Below are 27,563 nucleotides of genomic sequence, written 5' to 3' on the forward strand. Positions count from 1 at the left end.
AACTCAGATTTATTTGAAGGTTGGACATTAATATTCAATTGCAGTGTCACGTGCCAAGTGGTCCTTGAGTCCCAAGCGACGGTAACAACATACACTAAAACGCAAAGGCTCATGCGCAGGTAACGACTCCCCTACTTTAACTTTTAATACAACAACGTAAACTAAGTTTCGTGTAAAACTGCATTCATTTTTTTATAGGATATTCCGTTTAAAAATAGGAATATATTACTGATTTTAAAAACCAACGCATGATCTATTATATATGTTATATATGGTTTTCAGCAGTAAAGTCGTCCTACATCGTATATTCTCCTATGGCATTACCGATCCCCGTCCACGATAAAATATTTGCATGTGGCATGGTCGCCTTGTGGGCTTAGTTCCGGGTATCATTGCCATATAACCATAATAATAACCATTTTGTCAACGGTACCTCTTGCCTATTTTTTTTTAAACGTTAAGGTATTTCAAGCGATGGTTGCCTCGCTTTGGCATTTCACAAGCAAATTGTAGCATTCGACTAAATCATAAGAGCTATATTCAAACAATCAGCCTCATGGCTGCAATAGCCCCACTGTTAGCAAAGCACATTTCAATTGAAGAATTAAAGATATCATCACAAAATGAACAAATCTGAGAGCGGTCCACCTGTAGTACCTTTATGTATAATATCAAATCAATCATACTTACAGTTTTTAACAAGAAGTGAAAATATCATTTTTTACCAAAAATGACAAAAATATTCATCAAAATTAGAAAACTGAAGATATCACCATGAAATGACCAAATTTTAGTTAGATCCACCAGTAGTGCCTATTTGTACAAATCAAACTAATCAGACTTGTGGTTTTTAACAAGAAGTGAAAAATATCACTTTTTACCAAAAATATTCATCAAAATTGGAGCAATGAATATATCATCATAAAATGAACAAATCTAAGCAAGGTCTACACAAAGTTTCAAAGCAATCAGACTTAGGAAAAGTAAAAAGTTGACGCGAATGACAACGACGGACAATTACTCATATGATACGCTCTGCTCGACAAAGTCAACAGAGAAGCTAAAAAAGGACCAAAGGGAATGCCGAGAGTCTAATTAAACTGTTTGGTTTGAAATTCGCAAAATTCTGAACATTTTGTGAAAAACAATGAATCAAATACACTATAAGTACTAGTACTCAGTGCTTTCATGTTTGGTTTTATGTTCAAGCCAAACGGGTGTTTACAGTGACCACCCCAAACACAAAACATGCGATCATCTTCCATATTTTGACACTGTCCATTTGACCATGGAGCTCCATGATTTGACCAAACCGGTGCCAAAATTGTGGTTTACTGGTCACATCAGACAGGTGGTCTTTAACATGCAAATTGCAAAGGTGGTCACTATGTACGGGGGCAAAGTGGTTTTAATATAAAGGTCACCAAAACAGGTCTGACTGTGCAAAAGAAATTAGACAAATGTATTTCTTAGAACTTATGTATTTCTTATTCCTAAACCACCAAAGAATACCACTGTACATTTCTATCATATCCATAGTGTGCTGGTGAATAATTCCACATAATTGTCTTCAGAATACACAAATCATACTAATCTATACATTTATTAATGAATACGATCCCCATAATATTAATAAAACTACCAGATAATGGTTACACTTAAAAATACACTGTAAATACAAATCACTGTAAATGACATAAACCCCATTGTAAATAGAGGAAATGTTATTCATGCATAAGATAAAGTTATTTATTTTTTGTTAAGAGCTGGTTCTCGAAATAAAAACTATTATTATTATTATTATTATTATTATTAATAATCTAAGATGGATGCATAATGCATAAGAAAACCTTGGATATGCTAATTACTGGTCATGTGACCAGGTAAATTGTTGACCAATAAGTATATAGTATATGATCAGTAATACACAGTTAATAATATTCAACTAGTATTGACAAAATTAGATTTCTCAAAATGATTGTTTTAAATTTAAAAACTAATACCACATGGTCATAAATGTTAAAAGATAAAAAAATTCTCATATTTTTCTTGTTTCTTCTTGATTTTTTTTTGATTTTTTTTGAAAACAATCTACATACATTTAACACAAATTTTGGAAGATATTCCTACAAATTGACATTGATATATGTAACAAATATGAATATGTCACAGAGATATAATAATATTGTTTGTGCAAGAGAATATTTCAAATAAAGCACATACTAAACATGAGGCTGATAGATTCATTAGATCAAAAGATATTGCAGTTTATAAAAAAAAAAGACTCAGATAGTCACCAAAACAATCATCACATCTAGGCCTCAGCATTGTAAAAGTAATACAGCTGCAATTATCAGAATTCACCAAGGCTGCCACTAAGGAAAGGATTGGGATAAAAGCAATGGTGTATACCAAGGACAAAAACATGTTCAAAAAGATAAACTAACTTCCACAAGCTCGATACACCAAATAGAAAGTGTGATCAGTATGGGATACCCAGAAAAGGAAATTATTTAAGGTTGTGATTGAGGAATAGATTTTAAATTTTAAAATTAATCAAATTTAAATCAAAATGAATTGACAAGAACAGAGTAGATTAGTAGTATGGCCAATTGTAAAGCGAATTCATTATGTTCACATATCCTAACATGTATAATGTATGATACCATGTTTTAATTAAAACTTACAAAGCATGTCTACGGTATCTTTTTTTCAAAACACAATTAACATGGCTGTTAGTCGGCCATCTTGGATTATATCACTAAAACACTGTATGCGCATATATTCCCAACTAGGAACATGCAAATAATGAATGAATTCAGTCCAGCGGGTTCTGAAATATGACTGCAGCCGAATTATTAGGCTGTATTTTGAACTCTGAATGAATTCAGTCCAGCGGGTTCTGAAATATGACTGCAGCCAAATTATCAGGCTGTATTTTGAACTCCATTCAAACAGAAACTGATTATGTAAATGTATAATCTTAAGTACATAATACCAATAGTACATAATATCACAATGGATTGTAAATGGTTTATATAAAATACAGATAGTGGCTGATTATTATTCAAATATATTAAATTTTAAGATAAAAGTGAGGAATATCCAGCATTAGAAAAATTTAAACCAGTGTAATAGCACAAAACACATTTAATAAAACACTGTTTTGTTTCTAAAAACAAAATTATTTAAAAAAAAATTAGCAATTCTTCAACTAGTTATGAGATAGACATTATTGATATCCAATTATAATTTAATAGTCAGGTGATCAGCCAAGTCACATGACAGTATTACTTGATTACATTAAATACTCCATAGAGTTAAGAAAATCATACTTATAAGTCATCAACCTCTTTCATGGACACAGCACCGATGTTCAGGATTTTTTCGAGGTACTCGGTGAAATCGAGAGCGGGTATTTCAAAAGGAACATCTTTCCATTTTTTAGGAGCCAAGATAACTCCAGTATTAAATTTCAATCCAAAGTTTTTGATGCTGATACATGGTAAGCGAGCCCCGTCGTATACAATCATAGTCCCCCAGTTTTTGTTACAGCTTCCACACAGTAACTTTCCCACATTCTCAATGTTGGCAAACTCAATAGACTCCGGATACTCCTCAAGTTTATACTTTTCTTTGAATTCATCTTCTGGATTTACATGGTGCATGTTCTCAATTTTACGTAACTCTTTAGCATTACATGCCACCACGCTACACTTACGACAGAAGAGGCTAGCTCTGTCAGCAGTGACAAGTTGCCTCCTTTGTACGACCACATTTGCTTTCATTTTACGTTCATTCAAAGTTGCCACCTGAACTTTTTTAACCTAAAAGAAATATGAAATAAACACACAGTTATTTATACTTTCTGAAACATACATTGGACAGAAACAAACAAATCTTTCAAATACATCATGATTATATGGGAATGTTAAAACTACACCTGTAATCTATAGAATAAATTATAATTCCCATTTATATGTCATTCCTGATTTCAACCAAAAACAATAAGAGAAGCTCATAATTATCAATATGACACTTCAAATACGTCAAGCATATAGACTTTATTTCATTTCCTTTATTTTAGAAGACTTGATCCTGCAAATCTGTTTTATGATTTTATCCCCTAAAAATAATGATATCACAATACTGCATTTATTATATCAAAAACCCATCTCCAGTACAAGTGCACATAAACCAAATACTGTAAAAGGGTTAATTATGCACTGGGTTTTAATTTTGCTTATTTGGCTGACTGTAAAATGGGCTAAATTACTGAAAAATACTTTATTTTCGTTTGGAATTAATTTTTGCTATTTTCGCTGAAGGAATGATTCAGTGAAAATAAAATCTAGCGAATATATCTTTTTCCCTATATTTTACAGTCAAAAATCAGTGAAAATGATTTCCACATAAATAACCCAAAAAGTCATTTCAGTGAAAATTAATTCCAGCTAAAATAAAGTATTTTAAAGTAAAACCCAGAGAGAATATGTAAAATTTATTATAGAACACATTATCTAAATGATCCACTGAATCCACTGAATGCCTGAAATGGTAAATCAGTGAAATTTAAACCTAGTGATGAAATTAGTCATTTTACAGTATTGTATTTACTGTATTGTTAAAATACGAATGTACTGAAAACGCTACTGTGAAAAGCATACACAATGTATACTTTAAATATATGTTTATTTTAAGCGTTCATGATAAACAAATCAACAGTACACGGTGGCTCTGAGAAGTGTACTTCAAGGCCAAAAAAATGATCTGTTTCTCATCTCAAGAAAAATTTTAAAAAATGATGCAATGACACCACAATATCATCAATGTTCAATATTTATTAAATAATGCTTTCAAACACATGCATTAAATGTGGATTTAGATTTCCAAAACATCTTCTAAAAAAGAAAACAAACATTTTTCCATTTTATCATAAGTGCCATGCTCTACCGGTATGCAAAATTGCAAATTAGTATACAATTAGTATTAGTATAAAGTGAGCAATTCACCTGCTTTCTGAAGTCTTCTTTGGACATCCTTTGTATGGTTGCAATTGCCTTCTTTTCCAAGCTTTCCTTATACTCATTAGTTTGCTCACGAACAGCAGCACCGGAGTTCTCACCAGCGACCAGAGTATATGTACTATCCTTAGCACGTGCTCGTCCACGAGCTTGAACCATAGCAATTTCGTTTGTGACTAAGTTATAACGAATGACGACATTGCACTCCGGAATATCAAGACCTTCCTCGGCTACAGTCGTGGCAACAAGACAGTTAAGATCACCTTTGTGGAATTTCAGGATGATGTCTTGTTGATCTTTCTGTGAAACGTTACAAAGTACAAGAATGTCAATTGAAACCCGCCAAGTGCTTTTCGACCAAATCAGAATGCTATTGTAAACTAAACATCCTGTTTCCAAGTCTGACCCTTTTTTTTTTAGGTCAAATCCTTGTTCACATAATTTGTCCTAGGACTATATTGATAAAGTGACATCAAAGGTTGGGATTGAACTCAGAGCTACATATGTAACACAATAGAGGATATGGCAGAGGCTATACCAAAGTCACTGGAGATACACCTAGCATGTTAAGATGCTATCAATCTATCTCATGCTATCAATCTATCTCAATGTTCATCTTATTAATACGAAATAAAACAATTTGAGTTGTTCTTTGTTTGTTTCCATGTTTCAGGCTATTGAAATATTTAATTCTACAATCATTACCACCAACTAAAAAACACTATTATATTAAAAACAGCCAATGAAATCAAATTCAGCCACGTCCAAAAATAATTATTTGCTTCTGGTCCAATTTACTTTTTGAGAGCTAAATATTTCTAATACAAAATATTTTGCCCAAAGTTGACAATGGTGCTCAAAGGGTTATTGAAATATATACCTGTGTCATGCTCTTACTAGTGCTGTTTGGACCAGTTCCAGTCAGTCTATCTACTTTCAGAAAATTCAAGTCAGGCGTGTTCTTAATCCAGGAAACCAGTGCCTTGGTGGATTCTCTAGTCTTGGTAAAGATTATACCACGAGATCCTTCCTTAGTGGAATACTCTTTTTCTAACTGTGATTGCAATCTCTTCAATTTGGGATTTTCAAACATTTTTTTCTTTGAGATCTTCACTAAATTGTAATAATGTTCTGTATTAAAAATGTATAAAAGTTTTAATTAATTTATTTGTGCTGTGAAAAATGTATTATCATTTACATGGGTATTTGTCATTGGTACATAAAATTATATGCATTAATTTGCAGCTAAAAACATTTTACAAATTTAGCCAATAGCTTTAATTTTGTCAAAAGGTTGTTTTGTTTTTTTTTCCAGCAACCACATGGTTTTTCCTAATATTTTGATGAGAAGGCTCAATCAAGTAAGTACTGTAAACACATTAAAATAGCTACATGCCATTTTAGCAAACTTGGTCTGATGAATCTTAGAGTGCAAACAATCTTGTGAGAATATACCTTCTTTTTAATTTAGCAACATTTTGAATTAGCAAAATTAAGTTCAAAATTCAGCTTACCTTCAAAAATTGACAATAATTCTTTATCAGTGCTATCAAAACCCTTTTCACGTCTTTCTTCATCATCATAAAACTCCTGCAAGTAGTTCAGCGCATCTTCCATACGTACACTATCATTAATCAGCAAAGCGTCATTATACTTTCGCAGATGCTCCGCACAAGTTCGTAGTTTCCGATCCTGTTTTTTAACAGCTACAAAAAATGAAATGAATTAATCATTTTTTAGAATGTATGATAAGTGTGTATGTTTTTAAACAAAAAAGTGTGAAATTAATGTGACAAAATTCAATGAATTTAAATTTTTGTCACAAAATGAAGAAATCTGATAGAGAATTATTGCCACTGAACATGTACATAGGACCACATAACAAAAAATATTTACATGATAGTAACCAATTTTAGGAGATCTGCTAAAAGCCTGTTAAATTTAACAATTGTCAAAATTTTACGTTGTATTTGATCATAGTTAATCATTTTTTTTGGTGATGACAAGTACTATGACCCCCAACTATTTTGAAGTCAATATCCTCATAGTGCCAGGAAGTACAATTGATTGGAAAATGAATAAATTCTGGGTATTTGAAATCATGAGTATGCTTCTACCCTAAACCCTAATCGTTGAATTGTTTCTATTCATTCAATACATATGCTCATGTTATAAGACATGTTGTAAATTTCATAGTATATATTGATTAATTTGACTTGCCTGTAGTTCCTAGTCCAGTCACCCACTGTTCATAGACCTGAGTACCCAAGTCACATTTGTCAGATTCAACATCCTTGTCGTCAATAAGACTGTGAATTTTCTTCATCATTTTCTTTAGCTCATCACCGAACGGATCTTTCTCTCGGTCAGCAACAACTTCTACGACTTTGTGCGGTTTTTTGTTGTGTTCCTCCAGTCCTTTTGTTTCGGCCTGCACTGTTCTCAAGTCCATGCAGTCCAGATTAGCACAGATCTGTCAAATAATATGAGATTGTGGTTGAATTTGGATAATTAGGCTGTGGCACACAAGTAGTAGTTTTACCCCGATGGGCAAAAGAGATTCAGACAGGAGTCTGGAAATTTTGTGATGTGTATGAAAAAAAAACACTTCCTGTGGCAAATATTATATAATACTGGCAGAACTGAGTTAGGATAATCAAATTTAGTTTCTAGCTGTACTGTTTCTGAAATGTGTGATGTAGTCAATGAATATGCATTTGATTGTATTTTATCTGGTCCAGCGAGACCACATTAATTAAATATGCTCCTGTGTGTTAATTAGTTGTTAACTATGCAAATCAATTAAGCAGACTAATTCAAAACTAATACGAGAATTCCTTCGGCACTTGTTCAGAAGCACTAGTTGAATGTCAATCGGAAATAGTGTTCCAGATATGATATTTATGCATTTTTATGGGATCATGTGACCATATACTGTAGAATACTTTATTTTCGCTATTTTCGCTGGAGGAATGATTCCGTGAAAATAAAATCCAGCGAATATACTTTTTTTCTTATATTTCACATTAAACTCATCAAATATCAGTGAAAATAAATTCCATACAAAACGCCCAAAAAGCCTTTTCAGCGAAAATTAATTCCAGCGGTCATAACCTTGGCATGTGTGAAAATTGAGTAAACAATATCAATGCACACTAAAAAAGCAAAGGCTTATGGGTAGATGCTTGTTTGTAAACATCAACATGCTATGAATGTGCAGGTGACAACTGTCTGGCTTTAAAACGGCAGACAGACATCGATACAACACCACATCCAAAACTGCAGATGTATTTCAAAAGTAAAATAAAATCATGTGTATTATAATTTAATTTTTGAAATTGTTGATCAAGCCCTGAACCAACAGAAAATTATTTTAATTTGGTCAAAAATTAAAATAAAAACATAGCATCAAAATTTGCGCAAAAAATAATACTGTTGGTGAACAAATTTTATTCATTTGCATAACAGGTAGTAAAAAAGGAGCCAGAATGAAACTTACCTGCAAAATATGTGTCACAGCCTTATACTCTGTCCTAGCACCACCAACACCAAGGGAAGCAGTCAAACCAAGAATTTGGGGAAGTTGATAAACCTTTTCTTCAATTTTTAATTTTAAATATTCATGCATGATATTATTATAGACTTCTCCCTTTTGTGTGTGATGGCATTCATCAAATATCAGCAAACTGAAATCTATTATGGAAAAAAAAAAAGAATTTACAAAAAAAAATTTACTTACAGCACTACAGAATCATGTTCGATATGGACCCATAACCATGCATACTACATAAATGAAAAAACATGGTTTATTTACACAAATATTTCAAGAATTTACATCACTCATGAGTTAGGAATGTTGCAATGATATGAATATCTCACCTGTGAGTTCCAATTTCTCGTTATCCTCACCATTGTTAAGAGCATTCTCCAGTATCTGAGCTGTGAGGATAACCACATCATTCTTCTCAACCAAATGTTTTAAGGAAACCCTAGCTGCACTCTCACCACAAATCTTACTAACTTTGTACTTGGAAGTCAGAAGTTTGAACTCTTTCTTGTAGTGCTGTTCCACCAATGGTACTTTGTTGACCAAGAGCAGAACTTTAGCGTTTTCACGTTGTTTTAAATGATTCAACGTGATAAACGCCGCTATCCTGGTTTTTCCACTTCCTGTTGGTGCGCTTACGATGACGTTATGACCAAAAATGGAGGGCTTAACTAATTCCGCTTGGTAAGGTCTTAGTTCAATCACAATGTCTTCTTCCGGTTCATCCACTATCAGGAAAAACAATAATAGTTAAATAATGAATCAATAAAATCAAATGTGATTCATAAATGAAAAAGTTTATATTCAACAAAAATCAAAGTAAATCTCAAATATTTTTAATAGAATTCTTGATGGTTTTTTGCTTTTTTTTGTATTGAAATTATTTGATACACTACTATGTTCTACATTTATTATTTCAAATATTGAAATCATATTGTCATTGTGGATCTAAATAAAACCAGATTTTGAAACAAATTGTCATGGATATGCATCTTAACATTTATAAAGTACATGTATGTGCCAAATTTGAATGAAAACTGACAGAGCACGTCCAAGATACCGCATAAAAAAACAAAAACAAGATGCCTGCCAGTCGACCATCTTTGATCCATCATGGACATGTATCCTAACATGTATAATCTATGTACCAAGTTTGAATGAAAACTGACAAAGCATGTCCAAAATACAACATTTTCAAAAAACAAGATGGCTGTCAGTCGGCCATTTTGAATCGAATCGCTAAACCACTGCATGTGCATATGTCCCACATAAGGTACTAGGCACATGCAAAGAATGAACGGAATCGGTCCACAGGATTCTGAAATATGACGTTGGATAGACTGACGCACGAACAGACGGACACACGGACGGTTGGACGGACAGACTCAGGAACTCACGGACGGTCAGGGACATGTATCCTAACATATATGATCTATGTACTAAATTTGAATGAAAACTGACAAAGCATGTCCAAAATACGACATTTTCAAAAATCAAGATGGCTGCCAGTCGGCCATCTTTGATCCAATTGTGAAATAAATCATCATGGACATGTATCCTAACATGTATAATCTATGTACCAAGTTTGAATGAAAACTGACAAAGCATGTCCAAAATACATCATTTTCAAAAAACAAGATGGCTGCCAGTCGGCCATTTTGAATCGAATCGCTAAACCACTGCATGTGCATATGTCCCACATAAAGTACTAGGCACATGCAAAGAATGAACGGAATCGGTCCAAGGGACTCTGAGATATGACTCCGGACGGACGCACGGACGCACAGAGACCGAATTATAAGTCCCCGTTTTCGGACTTCGTCTGAACGGGGACTAAATATAATAAAGTTTGAGCAAAAATAATTAAATATGACTACGTAGCTGTTAAATCTCTTTAAAGGCAGTTTGACATCTTAGGAAGAGCTTGCAAATGTATTTACTGAATTCCATTCCAGTGTATTTGTTATCTTGGTTTTAAACACTTGGCAAAATTCCATTCTCGAAAGCGACATGGACATGAATAAAAAAAATTACCACATTTCAGCCATTTTTGTCTTGAAATGTATTGAGAAACATTTTCAGGTTTTTAGATGAACAGGTCATTAATTTGACAAGAGTACTTGTATGCAAACTTTCAACTAAATCAGGCAGGCAATATATTATTGAGAAATCAGCACAGACATGAGTGTCACCATTTGGTCATTTTTATTCAAATTCAAAAAATAGGATGTTTATTTGTAACCCAATATGCATGACCTTGATGCAAAGTTTGAGTGAGTTTGCCATGTTCATCTGCGAGAGGTGAAATGGTCCCAGACATGGTTAAGTATCTTGAGAAAACCAAAATGGCCACCAGTCAGCCATGCTTTGATCAAATGGTAAAGAAAATTGATTTGCATATGTAAGTCATCATACATGGTCTATGTGAAAGTATATATCTTAGAAATGGTATTTGTATGCAAGCACCGACTGAAAGACGGAACCAAAATTAATAGCCACTGATTTTGAACTTTATTCGAAATGAGGACTAAAAATGAGCAAGTCACAAGTTTCAAACTTAAATGAGCATGATGACAAGAAGGAAGAGTCACAGTTAAACTCAAGAAATTTAGTTCTGAATTTGAGTCAAATAATCTCATATTTTGTCATACATGCTTTCATACATCAGCATCAGTACACTGGATGCTATACTGTATACATGTATATATTCAGCTGTATGTACTTTCTTTTAACCACAAAACATTACAGCTAAAGTAATAAACATTTTTGTGATTCACTGATTTCATGGCATTTGAGAGGAATAATTTTCCAAATGTCACTGACACTCCATAACGTAGAACCCCAGAGGAATAGTTATTACGACGAAATTTGTAAAAGTTTGTCTTGAATTAAAGCAGTAAGATAATTTACCTTTATCACTGGATTCAGCATTCTCTGCGGCGTTCATCTTGTCAGTGTCTGTTTCATCAACATTCAGTGTCACCATCAGTTTTGTATTACTCTCACATTGGACATTATTTGTGATCACGTTGGTATCCTCATCGATAGTTTGACATTTTTCAGCATTGTTGGCACCAGTCACTAATTCAATTGCATCAGCTGATGCTCTGTTAAGATCATTGGAAACATTTCCACTACTGCTTGCATTGTCACCTGCACAGTATATACAGTCAATGTCAGTGCATTCTTATCCTCATGTTATCCTCCCACTCTCACTATGATATCCCCTACCTCTCACTCCAATGTTCCCTTTCCTCACTCAGATGTCTTCTACATCTCACTCCGATGTCCCCTCCCTCTCACCCTGATGTCTCCTCCCTCTCACTCCAATGTCCCCTGCCTTTCATGTCCCTCCTTCTCACTCCAATGTCCCCTCCCTCTGACTATGATATCCCCTACCTCTCACTCCAATGTCCCCTTTCCACACTCAGATGTTCCTCCCTCTCACTCTAATGTCTTCTCCCTCTCATTCTGATGTCCTCTCACTCCGAAGTCCCCTCCCTCTCACTCCAATGCTCCTTCACTCTCACTCTGATGTCCCATTCCTCTCACTCTGATGTTCCCTCCCTCTCACTCTGATGTCCCCTCCCGCTCACACTGATGTCCCCTCTCACTCTGATGTCCCCTCCCTCTACCTTTGATGTCCCCTCCCTCTCACTATGATGTCCCCTACCTATCTCTCCATTATATATCCACTCATTCTCACTCATTCTTTTTGCTTTTGATATCCTTATCTTCACTAGTACTTTGCAAACCCTAGCTCTCACACTGATAACTCACATACATACCATATTTTACCATCATGCACCACGTTCACACAATTATTTCCTTACAACCCAGTTCAGATTTCAGTGCCAAATAATTACATACACTCATGTGACAGACATGATATGAAGAGTTTATATTTGTGCGGTTCCTTCTTATTACATTCATAATGCATTTCTAGCATGAAAAATGATAATCAGCCAAATGTGTTATGTAATGTATGTGTAAAGTTTGAGCATGATCACTTCTGTCATGTTAGCAATATTGTTCCAAAAACAGCATTTGTTAAAATCAGACAGCCATTTAGAATCAAATCTGGGAAGAATAATGCCATGCATCAAGCACTCATTATGTTTAATGGACACACCAAATTTGAATGAAATATGTCCATGCATGATTGAGATCTGGTTTCAGAATGGAAGAAATGCTTAATTGACAATCTTGAAACGGATCATGAAACAAATGCATGAGCATATGTATGGTATGATGCGTGTGTGAAGCATAAATGAAATCGGCCCAGGTACATGTATGTCTGAGATAGAGGTGCGAACGTACGGACGGACACATGTTATAAATCCTTGTGTTTCGAAATACATCCAATTGGGAACTAATAAATTTGCAACACCACTGTGCTATTTATATGAGTATATCAATCATACTCAATTCATTTACCTGCTATAGGATTAGACCTGCCAATCTTATCAGCAGCAGCAATACCTGCATTCAATTCTTTCTCTAGAATCAATAGTAAATATTAAACATAATTAACTATAATATGATCGGTGACCTGACCTTCCTTCAATCATGCTACTTCTTTTAAACTTGGAACTGATTTGTCAGTATGGATGACAAGATTACTTCGATCAAAAAGGTACAAATAGATATACTACTGTCTTAAAGCGGGAGGGTCGTCACCTGCGCACGCGCAGGAATTGAGTCACAAGCCACGATAACAACACACGCTAAAAACACAAAGGCTCATGGGTAGACGCTTGTTTGTAAAAAGTGACACGCTATGGCCATCTGACGCATGTGCAGGTGACGACTCCCCCGCTTTAAGGAGGTTTGAGCCAAAATATAATATTTTTGGTAATACAAGTTGGCATTTCTCAAAATTTTTTCTCTGTGACATAGGATGAAAAAGTCATAAATTATTGATATGCAATATAATATTGTAATATAGTTTCAAAAAATTGAAATATAATCAAGTTTCCATGGTGATACTATAGTTTTCCATTATATACAATGGGAGGTTATCTCCCATAATGCATTGCATATATGTGCAAAATTTGAATTCAGCTTGGAATACATTAACTGAACATACCAGCTTTGATTTCATCATCATCATCATTGTTATCATCTGCATTGGAAGAACTGGAAGTGCCTAAAATAACATCATAAAGATGTTTAGAATCTTCTTTCAATGCAGCTAGCAATTCATCAAACCATGTTGGTCCACGCTTCACCACTCTGTAAAGCAATGTAGTAGCCGCTCTCTGAGCTCCATGTTGGTCGTAGTCATTCTTAATCTGCTGTTCATCCATTTCATTTAAACACGGGATTTTCTCACACAGAGTTCTGGCATCTATGTCTCTGACTAATGTTGGTGCCAGAGCTGATAGTAGATTTTGCTGCGGATGCATACATTTAACTTCTTTATCTCCAATCATCAGATCAGCTAAGTGTTCACAGCCTATACTTGCAAAAACAAATGAAAACTATTAATGCTATACAAGTAATGAAGTATCATCAAGATTGCAACTCTATATACGATGATATGCAGAGCTGAACTTCACAGTTGAGAAAAACACCAATTTTCAAGACCAAAGATTCATAAAACGGCTTTAGCACATAGGAAGAACATAGCGAATATCAAAGAGCCCAATTAAGTCACTGTGAAGATCAAGGATCCTGGATATGCAATGAAGACCCTATTCTGCATGCAATTCACTTTTCTATTTTTTATATATAAATTAGGTTTTATTTAACACATTTCTAACAAAAAGCATCACAGAATGCAGTGGAACATCCCCAGCTTTGTGTCTTTCACTGTAGAGATCTTACAAAGAAGGTTTATACACAGCAATTTATCAGTTGGAAAATACTATTATCCCTGGAACAATTATGCTACGGATGTAGTGGGTTAAATAATTATGACGCAAGAACACAGTGATTCTATATGACTTGCTACTTATTTGAAAGAATCATGAAATAAATAGTCGCTCAATTATGAACCGTAGTTTTATGTATTTTGACAAAAGGTCAATTCAAAATGGCTACAAATGAAGGCTGTTACGTACGCTTTAGAAAAAGAAGTGTTTCCATCAAAACAAGTTCCATTACCTCCTCTCTTTATTTTTTCTTTAACCTTTTCACAACTAGACTTTCATGCCCAAATTTTTCTGCACTTTTTTCTTATATTCTTCAATATTTCTAGAAATGAACCCAAATTTTTGAGCCAAAAGACGAAAGTTAAGCTTATTTTCAGTTTTTACTCAAAAAATTTGCCTATTTTTGTCCCAATCTTCTGAAAGAAAGAGCAGACTATAAACATAGACCAAAAAGAGGGAACTGGTGGTGAAAAGGTTAATGAACCCCTTGTTTTTAATTTTTAATAGTTCCACATTTTGATATGTATGCACCACAGGATGATTCGGCTGAAGATATTGTTTTGTCTTGGTTGTTTCTGACTTGTATTCAGTTTTTCTTCTGCTGTTTTTTTCTTCGTTTGTTAAATCAGGGAGGTGTGCAAGTGTTATTTAATAACAAGCAGCCTGTCGGCTGAGATAGCTCCGCTGTTAGCAAGGCACATTTCAATTAAAGAACTGAAGATATCATTAGATTAAAGAAAGCTTAGAAAGAACTCCTGTGTGCTGAGAGAGTATTGGAGACACATTAAAATTAATTCAACATTTATGATTTGCTTTTCAAGCGAGAAGCTTGGCAACTAATTTTTGTCTGCTATTTGAGATGCATAACATGAAAAAAATTTGATTCACATTATCAAAATTTATAATACATACAGAAAATACATTTGATTTTTCATCCATGGTTTTTAGTCTAATTTATTCCAGAGCATCTCTGCAATGAATTCAATTTAAATCTGATTTTTTTTAGATGGGCTAATAATAGATAATCAAGATGCATGTTTATCAACATTAAACTAAACATGTCTGTGGATTACCTCAATGAACCAAATGAATTATTATACAAATTAAGCAATTATTATGCATAGATTTAGGTCTGTATATTGTTTCAGGGTGCACATGTAACAAAGTTTTATTATAATGTGATGATTAATCCTAACTAAATTAGTGGAAAGCTGAAAAGTAAATTATTATGCAAATTAGGTAATTATTTATAGATGTGTACATAAATCTAAAACTAATTTGATCATCACATTGTGTTAGAGTACATATGTACCAAGATTCATTGAATTAAGATAAGTACTGTCACAGATCATCATTTTGAAATGTGATTATAACCAAAAATTATGATTTATTATGCAAATTAGGTAATTAATATGATCTGATTTTAATTCAAAACTGAGAGGATCTGCACATTGTTCTGAAGCATCAATGTACCAAGTTTCATTGAAATGGAATAATTAGCACATTGTGAAAATCATTGTAAAAGCTGAAAATTGGCTAATTATGCAAATTAGGTAATTAATATGAACTGATTTTAATCCAAAACTCAACAGGTCTGTGCATTGCCCTGGAAAAGCTATGTACCATGATTCATTGAAATGGGATAATTAGTAACTAATTATGCAAATTAGTTGATTAATATGCACACATTTTTACTTAAAATTAATCAGGTCTTTGGATTGTTCTAGAGCATCTATGTACCAAGTTTCATTGAAAAGTAATGAAGTAATAGTACTTGAAATATCAAAAGCTGCAAATTTATTAATTATGCAAATAAGGTAATTAATATTTCACATATCTGTCTGTTCATCGTCCTATGTACCTATGTAAGTTTCATTGAAATGTGATTATTAGTACCTGAGATATCAGTGCAAAAGGCGAAAATTTACTAATCATTATGCAAATTAGGTTAATTATATGCATGGATTTTACCCAAAACTGATCACATCTGTACATTAGTCCAGAGCATCTATGTACCAAGTTTCATCAAAATCTAATGAATGGCTCTTTAGATATCAGTGGAACAGTCAAAGAACAGCTAAAAATTACCTAATTATCATGCAAAACAGGTAATTAATATGCATGGATTTCAACCAAAACCTAATCAAATCTGTGCATTAGCCCAGAGCATCTATACACCAAGTTTCATTAAAAACCAACATACGGTTCTTGAGATATCAGTTGGACGGACAGACACACACACATACACACACACACACATACAGGGTAACTGCAAAGACTCCCATTGTGTATAGTACATGTATAGTACCCAAAAATGAAAAAAAATATTCATCAAAATTAGAGAATTGAAGATATCATCACAAAATGAACAAATCTGAGAGAGGTCCACATGTAGTACCTACGTATGTAATATCTAAGCAATCGGACTTGTAGTTTTTAACAAGAAGTCGAAAATATCACTTTTTACCAAAAATGACAAAAATATTCATCAAAATTAGAGAAATGTAGATATCATCACGAAATGAACAAATCTGAGAGAAGTCCATATGTAGTACCTATATATATAATAGCAAAGCAATCAGACTTACGGTTTTCAACAAGAAGTCGAAAATATCACTTTTTACCAAAAACTACAAAAATATTCACCAAAATAAGAGAATTAAAGATATCATCACAAAATGAACAAATCTGAGAGAGGTCCACATGTAGTACCTATATATGTAATATCAAAGCAATCGGACTGCGGTTTTTTAACAAGAAGTCAAAAATGTCACTTTTTTCAAAAATGACAAAAATATTCACCAAAATTAGAGAATTGAGGATATCATCACAAAATGAACAAATCTGAGAAAGTTTCACATGTAGTATCTATATATGTAATATCAAAGCAATTGGACTTTTGGTTTTTAACAAGAAGTTGAAAATATCACTTTTTACCAAAAATTACAAAAATATTCATCAAAATTAGAGAATTTAAGATATCATCACAAAATGAACAAATCTGAGAAAGGTCCACATGTAGCATCTATATATGTAATATCAAAGCAATTGGACTTGCGGTTTTTAACAAGAAGTCCAAAATATCACTTTTTACCAAAAATGACAAAAATATTCACCAAAATTAGAGAATTAAGAATATCATCACTATAAACAAAACTATATATCTTGAATTTGATAACTAATGGGGACTGTGCCATGCATGGCTTGTTTCATTGTGTTTTGCTCAACTGAAAATGCCTAAAACTAGATACATATTGAGAAATTAAATGTTAATTTAGTTAAATTGATCAAGAAAAAGTTCATAAAAATTGGCAATAAGTCATGTTAGGATCCAAAACAGGATAATATTTGTAGATTCTATGTGTACATAAATAGTACTAATGTTTTTCATGATGCCAAGTCAATAGTTTGTACAGTATATGTATACATAAATTATACTTCATTGTGACATGATTCTAACATAAATGTCATGATATTGTATATATGTATATGTAAATTATACAATATTTAGGCATTTAATCCTTTGCGAAAAATCTGTACATTTCTAGCATACAACAAATATACATTAATGGTTTTGCGTAAAGTGTGTATACAAATAATGTACTGTTGTTGACTTGTATAAATAAAATGTACACAATTTCAAAAAAGTATACTTTTTTGTACAGAATATGTATACAATTAATATACTATTGAGACATACAATTTGGTGAAGGTTGGCTGATCACATGTTTACTATGCCATGCCTTAGTTTTGTTGGAGAGTATGTATGATTTTGTTTAGGTAAACAGTGAGGTGTTACCTCAGCTGACCGTTTTGAGGAATACAGCTAGACTATCTGTAATGAACTAATGTGTAATGTTTTGTTATCTGTACATGTTATCTGCCAAGTGAGTCAAAGTTCCCTACACACTACGTTCCTTTGGATGCATAATCTAGTTTTGGCATTTTCAGTTGAGCAAAACACAATGAAACAAGCCATGTATGGCACAGTCCCTGTTAGTTATCAAATTTAAGATATATAGTTTTGTTTATAGTAATATAGCTGGAATATAACCATGTCAGGAATATGATTATGATGATTGTTTAACATTAAAATGATTGACATTTGTATCAGATCGTCAAACAAGTACTTGTCCATATTGAGAGATATTGCTCTGGAACAGCATTAATTAAAACAAAATCAGCCATTTTGAATACATGTATATATCTATAACATGATGTATAACGAATATATAAAATTTGAACATAATCAGTCAAAGCATGTCAGAGATATGGCTCTAGAAGCCTAATCATTAAAACAAAATGGCCGCCAGTCAGCCATTTTGAATCCGACCTGAAAAATAAAATGATGTGCATCAGGAACCCGTAATGTCCAAATGTATGTACTAAGTTTGAATGAAATCCATTCATAAATGCCAGAAATGCTTGATATTTGATGATTTTTTATCACAAAAATGGCCACCATTCGGCCATTTTGAATGGGACTGTCAAACCAATATATCTGTATATCTATGACATGATGTATAATAAATATTAAAAATTTGAACATAATCAGTCAAAGCAAGTCAGAAATATGGGTCTAGAAGCCCATTCATTAAAACAAGATGGCCGCCAGTCAGCCATTTTGAATCCGATCTGAAAAATAAAATTGTTTGCATCAAGGTCCCATAATGTCTAATGTATATACCAAGTTTGAACAAAATCCATATGTAACCAGCGGAGAAATGATTTTGATGATTTTTTAGCACAAAAATGGCCGCCATTCCGCCATCTTGAATCAGATCGTGAAACAAATTGATGTGCATTTGTATAATATCATGTATGATGTATGTGTGATTATGATTCGTCCAGGCATTTCTAAGATACAGGTCCGGACGCACGCACGGAAGCACGGAAGCACAAGGGTCAAAACATAAGTCCCCGTTTTCGGACTGCGTCCGAACAGGGACTAATAAATCAATATTCCTCTCACCACAATCAGTTTGTTGTACATACTTGGCTGACATATAAGTCAAACACATACAATATAGGGTTTAATGAATGAATAGTCAATCAGTCAGGTAAGCATAAACAATTAATAAATTTGATTTGGGGCGTGTGTATCTGCCTGTTTTTATACCAAGGTCATGATTGCTTATCCTGAATTTTTGTTTAATATTTATAACATATTGTTCATAACAAAATCTTCCTGAAATTTTAAGTATGTACGTAATTTGCTATCATCTTTCATAATGTTTGATCGCCAATGATCAGTGTATTTTTGTTTCATTTGACATTTCACTTTGTTAATGAAATTTTTAGATTTTGATTCTAAGATTGTTTCCTCTGTATCATACAGTGAGTTGATTTATTTCTGTCAACATGCCTTTTATTGTTGGCATTCAAATATTACTATTATGTTGATTTTTTTGTTCATTGTATGCCCATTTTGTTATATTGTCTTCTGGAAGTTCCCGTAGTCTTGACCATTGCTAGCATACTTGTTCAGTCCAGGAATTCTTTTACAGTATTTAAGATGTATTTTTTCAATAGCACCTCTATCCCATTTTGTGAAATCAATTATCTCTGAACCCCAGATTTCTGCACCATATAACAATATTGGTTTGATAATGGAATTAAATAACTTGATAAATTTTATGAATTGAGCTTTGTACAATTTTTGGTATATAAAAGTGTTCCAAATATGGGATACTTATTGTATAGACATGCAGCCTGTCGATTGAGATAGCTCTGCTGTTAGTAATGCACATTTCAATTAAAGAACTGAAGATATCATTAGAAAATGAATAATATGTATAGTATCAAAGCAATCGGACTTGCTGTTTTCAACAAGAAATCGAAAATATCACTTTTTACCAAAAATGACAAAAATATTCATCAAAATTAGATAATTGAAGATATCATCACGAAATGAACAAATCTGAGAGAGATCTACCTGAGGTACCTATACATGTATGTATAGTATTAAAACAATCAGACTTGTGGTTTTTAACAAGAAGTCGAAAATATCACTTTTTACCAAAAATTACAAAAATATTTATTAAAATTAGAGAATTGAAGCTATCATCACGAAATGAACAAATCTGAGAGAGGTCCACATTTAGTACCTATATATGTAATACAATGTATCGTAGCAATTGGACTTGTTTATATCAGTTGTTGTTTTGCGGGATTAGTGGGACAAGGGGAAAGATAAGCATTCATTTACTTAGTGGACAGAGTAAGAGTTAATTACCCATGAACACTTGGTGCAATCCATGGGATTGAGCGGTTCCCCTTTAACAAGAAGTCAAAAATATCACTTTTTACCAAAAATGACAATAATATTCATCAAAAATGAACAAATCTGAAAGAGGTCTGCCCAAGGTACATACATGTATACACCAAGTATCAAAGGAGTAACAATTGTAGTTTTCAAGAAGAAGTCGAAAAAGAAAACATTGACGCGGACAATGACGGACAGTCACTCATATGATAAGCTCCGCTAGACAAAGTCGACAGCAGAGCTAAAAAGTCCATTTTTGTACACTATTTGTATAGTATTTGTATACAAATCTGTTCCAAATATAGGATACTTCTTGTATACAAAGATTTTTACATAAAATATACAAATTCATTCAGACGTATACTTTTTGCACGCAAATAGTATACATCTAGAATGGCTACAGCTGCTGGTAGGATCACGTAATTAACAGGGCTGTGTCTCACAGTTAAAGGCCCAGGTATACTATACCGGTAAATACGCTTCTAAACATTAGAGATTATTTCCTTGAAAGTCACGCTGAAGTAAACAGCTCCAGCCAAGCCCCGGTAAAGATGCGTTTTCTCAAACTTACAGGTTGATTATGTCATGTCAAAGTGGATGTATGTGTCTATGAATATCACAGCAGTGATTATATATAGTATTTATGACAATAAATAGTGTACAAGTTCAGATTTGTCGGATAAATGTCAAAAACACAAACTGGAAAAAGGGATACAACTACTAATAATGTCACATGACGTTGGGCCGCTGAAATAGGTTGGACTCTAATCTCCAAAAACATTTACACAGTTCCTAATGCTTTTATCATTATCACATAGCGGATTCAACGAAGACAATGAAAATCGTGTTTGCAAATTTAAAAAGTTGCCACAGAGAGTACGAGCCAGAAATATCCCTATATATAGTCATGTTTTTATATGAATACAGTGTTTAGTATCGTTTACTGTTACTTTTACTTGGTGATGAAGAGCGTATTCCGGAAATAGCGCAGCATATGACGGTAAATGGAACAGCAATGAGACTCGGACTGGATGATCTTCAGAGTTTCCGATGACGAACCAAAAATTTTTTTTAAAACGTTACATGTGACTCAGTACGAATTAATTTACTGGCTTCTTCGTTTCTTTTATACTGGTGTTCAGGAAAATGGCAAATTCATGCCGTAACTGTGTGCCTACACTAGAAAATGTACACTAGTCGGCATCTAGCAGTTTTATTTTGTGTTACAAGTGACTGTGATCAGTCATAAGGTTTTCGTACGCAGTGATGCATCGTCTCAAATTTATTATCTTTACTATTGCCACGTATCAGTAACAGCATTTATGCGAGTGAAAGTGTGAACACCGTGCAGTGAATTATCAGGGGGGAAATCTTCTCTTCTGGGGTTCTCCACACTTGCCAGGGGGGAATCTCGTCTCGTCTCTCTATCGCGTCCCCTTGAGGTACGGGATCGGGAAAGTCACTTAAACTTTACCGTCAAATAAGACACACACAACGAAATACGGTTCAACGTTCGTGTTAGTCGGTCAGTCGAGCACTCTATAAGACGCAGCGCCCTGGGGAAAAGTCCCCAAGACTATCTAGACTCTCCTAGACTGCGTCTCTCATGGAGTTCTCTCTCTCTCCCACTCCCACTCTGAGACCAACGACTTAGACTATTTATTACTTATTAAAAACTTAACCAATTACAAAGCAGTTTAAACACTGTAAGGCGTGGCCTTCAATCATACAGCCAATCACACTAAGTACTGAACACGTCATATCTTTTGATTAATCGTTCACTACATTAATAACTACGAATATCAAACTTTCAGAATTAGTAGTCCGAATAGCGACGGTTATCTCGTAATTAGTTCCAAATCACTGAGTCAAGTTCTGTCCAGAACTTCAAATAGGTCGAAACGATGACAGACATAACACAGCCATTCGCTAGTAATCAACTAAATAAGTCAGTCAACAGATACGCAAAAACAAATTCATCACACATCCCTTCACTCAAACTGAGCCATGCCTCCCGCATAACACGTTATACGGGTTAAATACAGTACTAATAAAAAGGTATAAATCAAAAAGAGTAAAACACACTGATTAAGAACTGATTATAAAGTCACAAATATCAACGGTTATAAATAAAAAAACAAGGGAAAGGCTACCAATCGACTCACTTTTCTCAAACAGTTCGCTGAGGTAACCCTTCGCTGCACTGTCTCTCGTTACTAAGGTTACAAACTCTACATCAAAAGGTAAAAAAAAACTAAGGTGTGGCGGTGTAACCAAGCGATCAGCCAATCGCTGCAGTCGACAGCCTGATCACGTGATTACCAGGGATGCGTCTCTCGGTTAAAGCATTGCAAAGCCGTAACTAATAAACAATGAATAAACAAGCTATTAATCAAACTCCTGTCATATACGCTTATAAACTTCAACTGAACTCACAAGTCGTTAATCTAAACAAAAGTCAAACGGCGTGGAAACGAAATGCAAAGACAAAGCTATCATAACACATTACTCCTCTGGCAAAAAAGACGGGGAAAAGCAAAAACGATAGACACTACTAAGTTACATGTAATTCTGTCAATCATGAACAAAAGCTTGCGTTATCAAACAATAAGTATATAAGCGCACCACACTCTCATCTCGAAAAGACATTAAAAAACGTTACAAAGGTGCTCTCAACTCAAATCAACTCAAAAAGCATCAGAAGTATTCCGGAAACAACACGTAAACTAAAACAACTCTTAAAACGTTGATATCTCTGTACTCGACAAATCTCAAAACTCTTAAAAACATGTGGGGGCATCATTCCTCCCATCATATTCCGTACTCATAAACTCATTAAATCATAAAACTTCACAAAACTCAAAACACTGTGTTGCAAATACTTGTCCACTGAGGCGCGCTTAAATCGTTATAAAGGACCTCGCACGTCACTAAATATCATTTCAAAAAAAGATCTGGGCGCTTACATAACATACAATTCAACATCACAAAAAAACGGTAAAAACGATAGGAAAAGCAAGCAAGAAATATGTTACATACTGAACAATAGTGTTGGGATTCTGGAAAAGAGTTCAACGTCTTGAGTTACACAGTGTCAGTTACAGTGTCCAGCGAGCAGTTCTCTAAGCAATACACAGATAGCTAAAGTTCTAATTCAAAGTCTATATAGCGTCTCTTCTCTTTTCGTCGCGTTAGTACAGGTCGTTATTTCATCATCTTGTCTTTAATGTCGCTCAATTCTTGATTATTCAGTTCTATTCGATACTCGTCCTTCCGAAGGGGCTCCGAAGTCTTCATCTCTTCAGCGTTGTTCATCGGTGTCATCCGGGTAAAGTCGTTAGTCGTCAAGCGCAGTTTCCGAGTCGTCTCTGCCATCGAGCTGTTAGTTCGGTTCGCAAGAAAGACACACCTTCGCCATTTCACTTTTCTTCACAGGATCTCAATGTGTGTTAAACACCTGCCCAGGGTTCTCCACTCACGTATCACGGGGAATCTCTTTCTCTCTGAGGGTTCTCCACACTTGCCAGGGGGGAATCTCGTCTCGTCTCTCTATCGCGTCCCCTTGAGGTACGGGATCGGGAAAGTCACTTAAACTTTACAGTCAAATAAGACACACACAACAAAATACGGTTCAACGTTCGTATTAGTCAGTCAGTCGAGCACTCTATAAGACGCAGCGCCCTGGGGAAAAGTCCCCAAGACTATCTAGACTCTCCTAGACTGCGTCTCTCGTGGAGTTCTCTCTCTCTCCCACTCTGAGACCAACGACTTAGACTGTTTATTACTTATTAAAAACTTAACCAATTACAAAGCAGTTTAAACACTGTAAGGTGTGGCCTTCAATCATACAGCCAATCACACTAAGTACTGAACACGTCATATCTTTTGATTAATCGTTCACTACATTAATAACTATGAATATCAAACTGTCAGAATTAGTAGTCCGAATAGCGACGGTTATCTCGTAATTAGTTCCAAATCACTGAGTCAAGTTCCGTCCAGAACTTCAAATAGGCCGAAACGATGACAGACATAACACAGCCATTCGCTAGTAATCAACTAAATAAGTCAGTCAACAGATACGCAAAAAGAAATTCATCACAGAATATTTTTTTATTGTTGACCGTAGCGAGCTTGACAGTGTCTTAAGCATATGTTCATCGTGGTCATCGCCATGGAATCGTAGTTCAACGATGCGAAGGTGGCAAATAGATATGATATGTTATTCTGCATTTCAGATGAACACTATTATTGAAATAAACGTAATTCAAAGAAATGGTCAATGCCACATCACTTTGTAACACATTCATTACGGAATGCCTAGTATGCAGCTCTGGTTTGTACTCTATGGAAGCAAGTCTGACTGACCTGTTATATACATTGATGCTTATGGGTATTAGTGCTATGAACTTGTAAATAAACTACAAATTTTTGTAAACATAGACTATGCAAGTGATTAAGAGGACTAGATCATTAGCATAGCCACACCTCCAATAAATACTTGCCGGGGGGGGGGGGTGAATTGTGAAGCATTGCATTTGTGAAGTTGCCACTACTGAATACAATCAGTAAACAATCTATTCATAAAATTCCTGGAATACATGTTTATAATGTTTACTTTAAACATGCAAGTTGTTGATCCTAAATAATACTGCAACGTCATTATCCAAACGTCTGTACGCGATGTCACTACGGTAACAATTACGAAGTGATCTCGACGTGGTACACATTACAAAGGTGTCCCACCACAGACAACTCCATCTGATGCAAACAGCTGTTAACAGAATATGCGCATAAGTGTACTCTGTTGATACCAAAGACTACATCGTACCCTGCCCCCCTCTCTACATTCGACTCACGTTTCGGTATTTTTTAAAAGGAAAACCACATTGCGATTTGAGGAATCGTGAGCTACAGAACTGCAGCTATATAATGCTATACTATATAAATACATTATACTGAAACTTGGAAAATAATGGAAAAAAATGATACGATACCTTGCGTATTTTTTAAAGCGTTCATAAATTCAGCAAACGCCCCCTGTTCATCACTATCAATGATACACTGAAGTAAAATTTCAGTCGCTTTTTGATCGTTGTGTTGGTCTTGTGCATTTTGAATACGTTGTTTCTCGCCGCTGGTTAGACAGGTCAGGTGCGGGAGAATGTTATCCGGGGACAGATCGTCGACAAGCCTACAGGCGAAAACTTCAATCAATTTTTTGTCGTTGTGGCGTTGTTGCGTAGGTTCTCCGCCGTTCAGAGCCATGTCTGTGTTGTCCGTGTCTAAATGTCCACGTAATAAGTACCGATCGTACAAGTATATCTTGTACAGGCCGAGTGACGCAACTTTACCTGGAAAACGGGGGAGTTTTTCATTCTAAGAATAACCGGGGAATCCCAACGTGACAGAACGTCTATAACGCAATTGTTTATTGGTCAAAATTTAGGACGTTCGATCGGTTGTCCAATCAGATAGATGGACACAAACAATAACGCTAAAGGCCGATGACGTCAGTGTGTCGACCCTGGCACGTATTTACCCGGTTACATGCACAGAAAGCGGAGTGTAAATTCCCGGTCTAAAAAAATAACGTTTCTTGGCAGCTCTCCGTCAAACATTTTGCGGTAAAAAAAAAATGCCTCAGCGCCCCACTTTTGAAGAAAAAATGAGCAGAAACTTAAAATAATCTTATTGAAATAAAATAAGTTTTAAGAATTAAGCTCTTCTTTCCTTATACTCGTATTTTACTATACTTGTAATTTACATAGCCGTGGTTTTATTTCATACAAACGAATTCCAATTTATTATAACGATTATTAGCCTGTTTGTCGAAAAGAAGAATGTGCGCGCAAAATAAGTTGCAGCTGTCTGCTTGTAGTAATTTGTGAAATAACCGTGACGAAGGGGTCCAAGTGCGAGTGTCAGAATGTTCATATCATGGGCGCTCGTGATGCAATATAATACAGTGTATTTCTAGAGCACCTCAACATGTCCATTGTGATAGTAATGAACAAGGGGGTCCGGGGGATGCTCTCCTTAACAATTTTGAAATCTACACCCTCTGAAACGCTATTTCCTGCATTTTGAGGAGCAAATTTTGCTGACACAAAGGGTTTCAGATTGATTTTGCAGGGGCGACCCCCCCCCCAACATTTATTTCGAGGGGGCCTCTGTCCCCTGTGCCGCCGCCACTGATAATGATTACAAAGAGGGCCGTAATTTTATTTTTTTGAGATTGCTTGTAATGTGACCTGTGCATGTTATTCATGATATCTATGGATGGTTGTTGTTCTTCAAGTTGGTGTGTGCATAAAATCTCATGAAACCAGGGGTGTGTCCATTGAGATATTTTATGAGTGTGTCTAGTCTAGAAAGGGGTCTACTCTTTTAGTCTATACTCGGTGTTAGCAGTTCTTTAAAAAGTTAAAAAAAATACTGGCAGCGAATTGAAAAACTTCTATTAAAAAATATTTCATTATTAATATACTGGTTCTGGTGCAATAACAATAAATTTTACTGAAATCCGTGATATGACGACTTTAGAAACTTGATATAAGGAGTAATAAAATACAAAACAAAAATTTTACTGTAAAATAGTGGATTTATTTTCCACATGCTTTAAAACAATAAGTACGTACCACAAAAAATGGAATACATAATTCTCAAAATTATTTCTATGAAGCAGAGCAATTTGGTCTCTCAAAAAATAAACATGCAAATTGTTCAATTTATAAATTAAATATTACACAAATACATCAATTTACATTCGAAAGAAAATACAAAATTTCGCACCTTTGGTTTTTAATTTTATATACTACCGGAACATGTATATCAAAAGCATTTTTAAA

General features: G+C 34.5%; 1 protein-coding gene and 1 long non-coding RNA gene across 2 annotated transcripts; one reads left to right on the forward strand and one right to left on the reverse strand.

The window, feature by feature from the left end:
• The first annotated feature begins 24 nt into the window (after nucleotides 1-24).
• On the forward strand, nucleotides 25-8,520 carry LOC144359154 (uncharacterized). Its single transcript, XR_013421945.2, has 3 exons — nucleotides 25-119; nucleotides 6,340-6,385; nucleotides 8,493-8,520. It is a non-coding gene; the product is annotated as an uncharacterized LOC144359154 (long non-coding RNA).
• On the reverse strand, nucleotides 1,466-26,059 carry LOC100378083 (ATP-dependent RNA helicase DHX58-like). Its single transcript, XM_006820964.3, has 11 exons — nucleotides 25,710-26,059; nucleotides 13,661-14,029; nucleotides 13,009-13,071; nucleotides 11,482-11,724; nucleotides 8,904-9,299; nucleotides 8,524-8,717; nucleotides 7,245-7,497; nucleotides 6,539-6,730; nucleotides 5,905-6,155; nucleotides 5,013-5,324; nucleotides 1,466-3,827 (listed from the first exon to the last, which is right to left on the reverse strand). Exons 1-11 carry the CDS (start codon nucleotides 25,978-25,980, stop codon nucleotides 3,336-3,338), a joined length of 3,036 nt encoding a protein of 1,011 aa, XP_006821027.1. The 5' UTR covers nucleotides 25,981-26,059; the 3' UTR covers nucleotides 1,466-3,335.
• Nucleotides 26,060-27,563: the final 1,504 nt, after the last annotated feature.

The sequence above is a fragment of the Saccoglossus kowalevskii genome, chromosome 10 (assembly GCF_978046115.1).
Source record: "Saccoglossus kowalevskii chromosome 10, keSacKowa6.1, whole genome shotgun sequence".
Taxonomy (NCBI): Eukaryota; Metazoa; Hemichordata; class Enteropneusta; family Harrimaniidae; genus Saccoglossus; species Saccoglossus kowalevskii.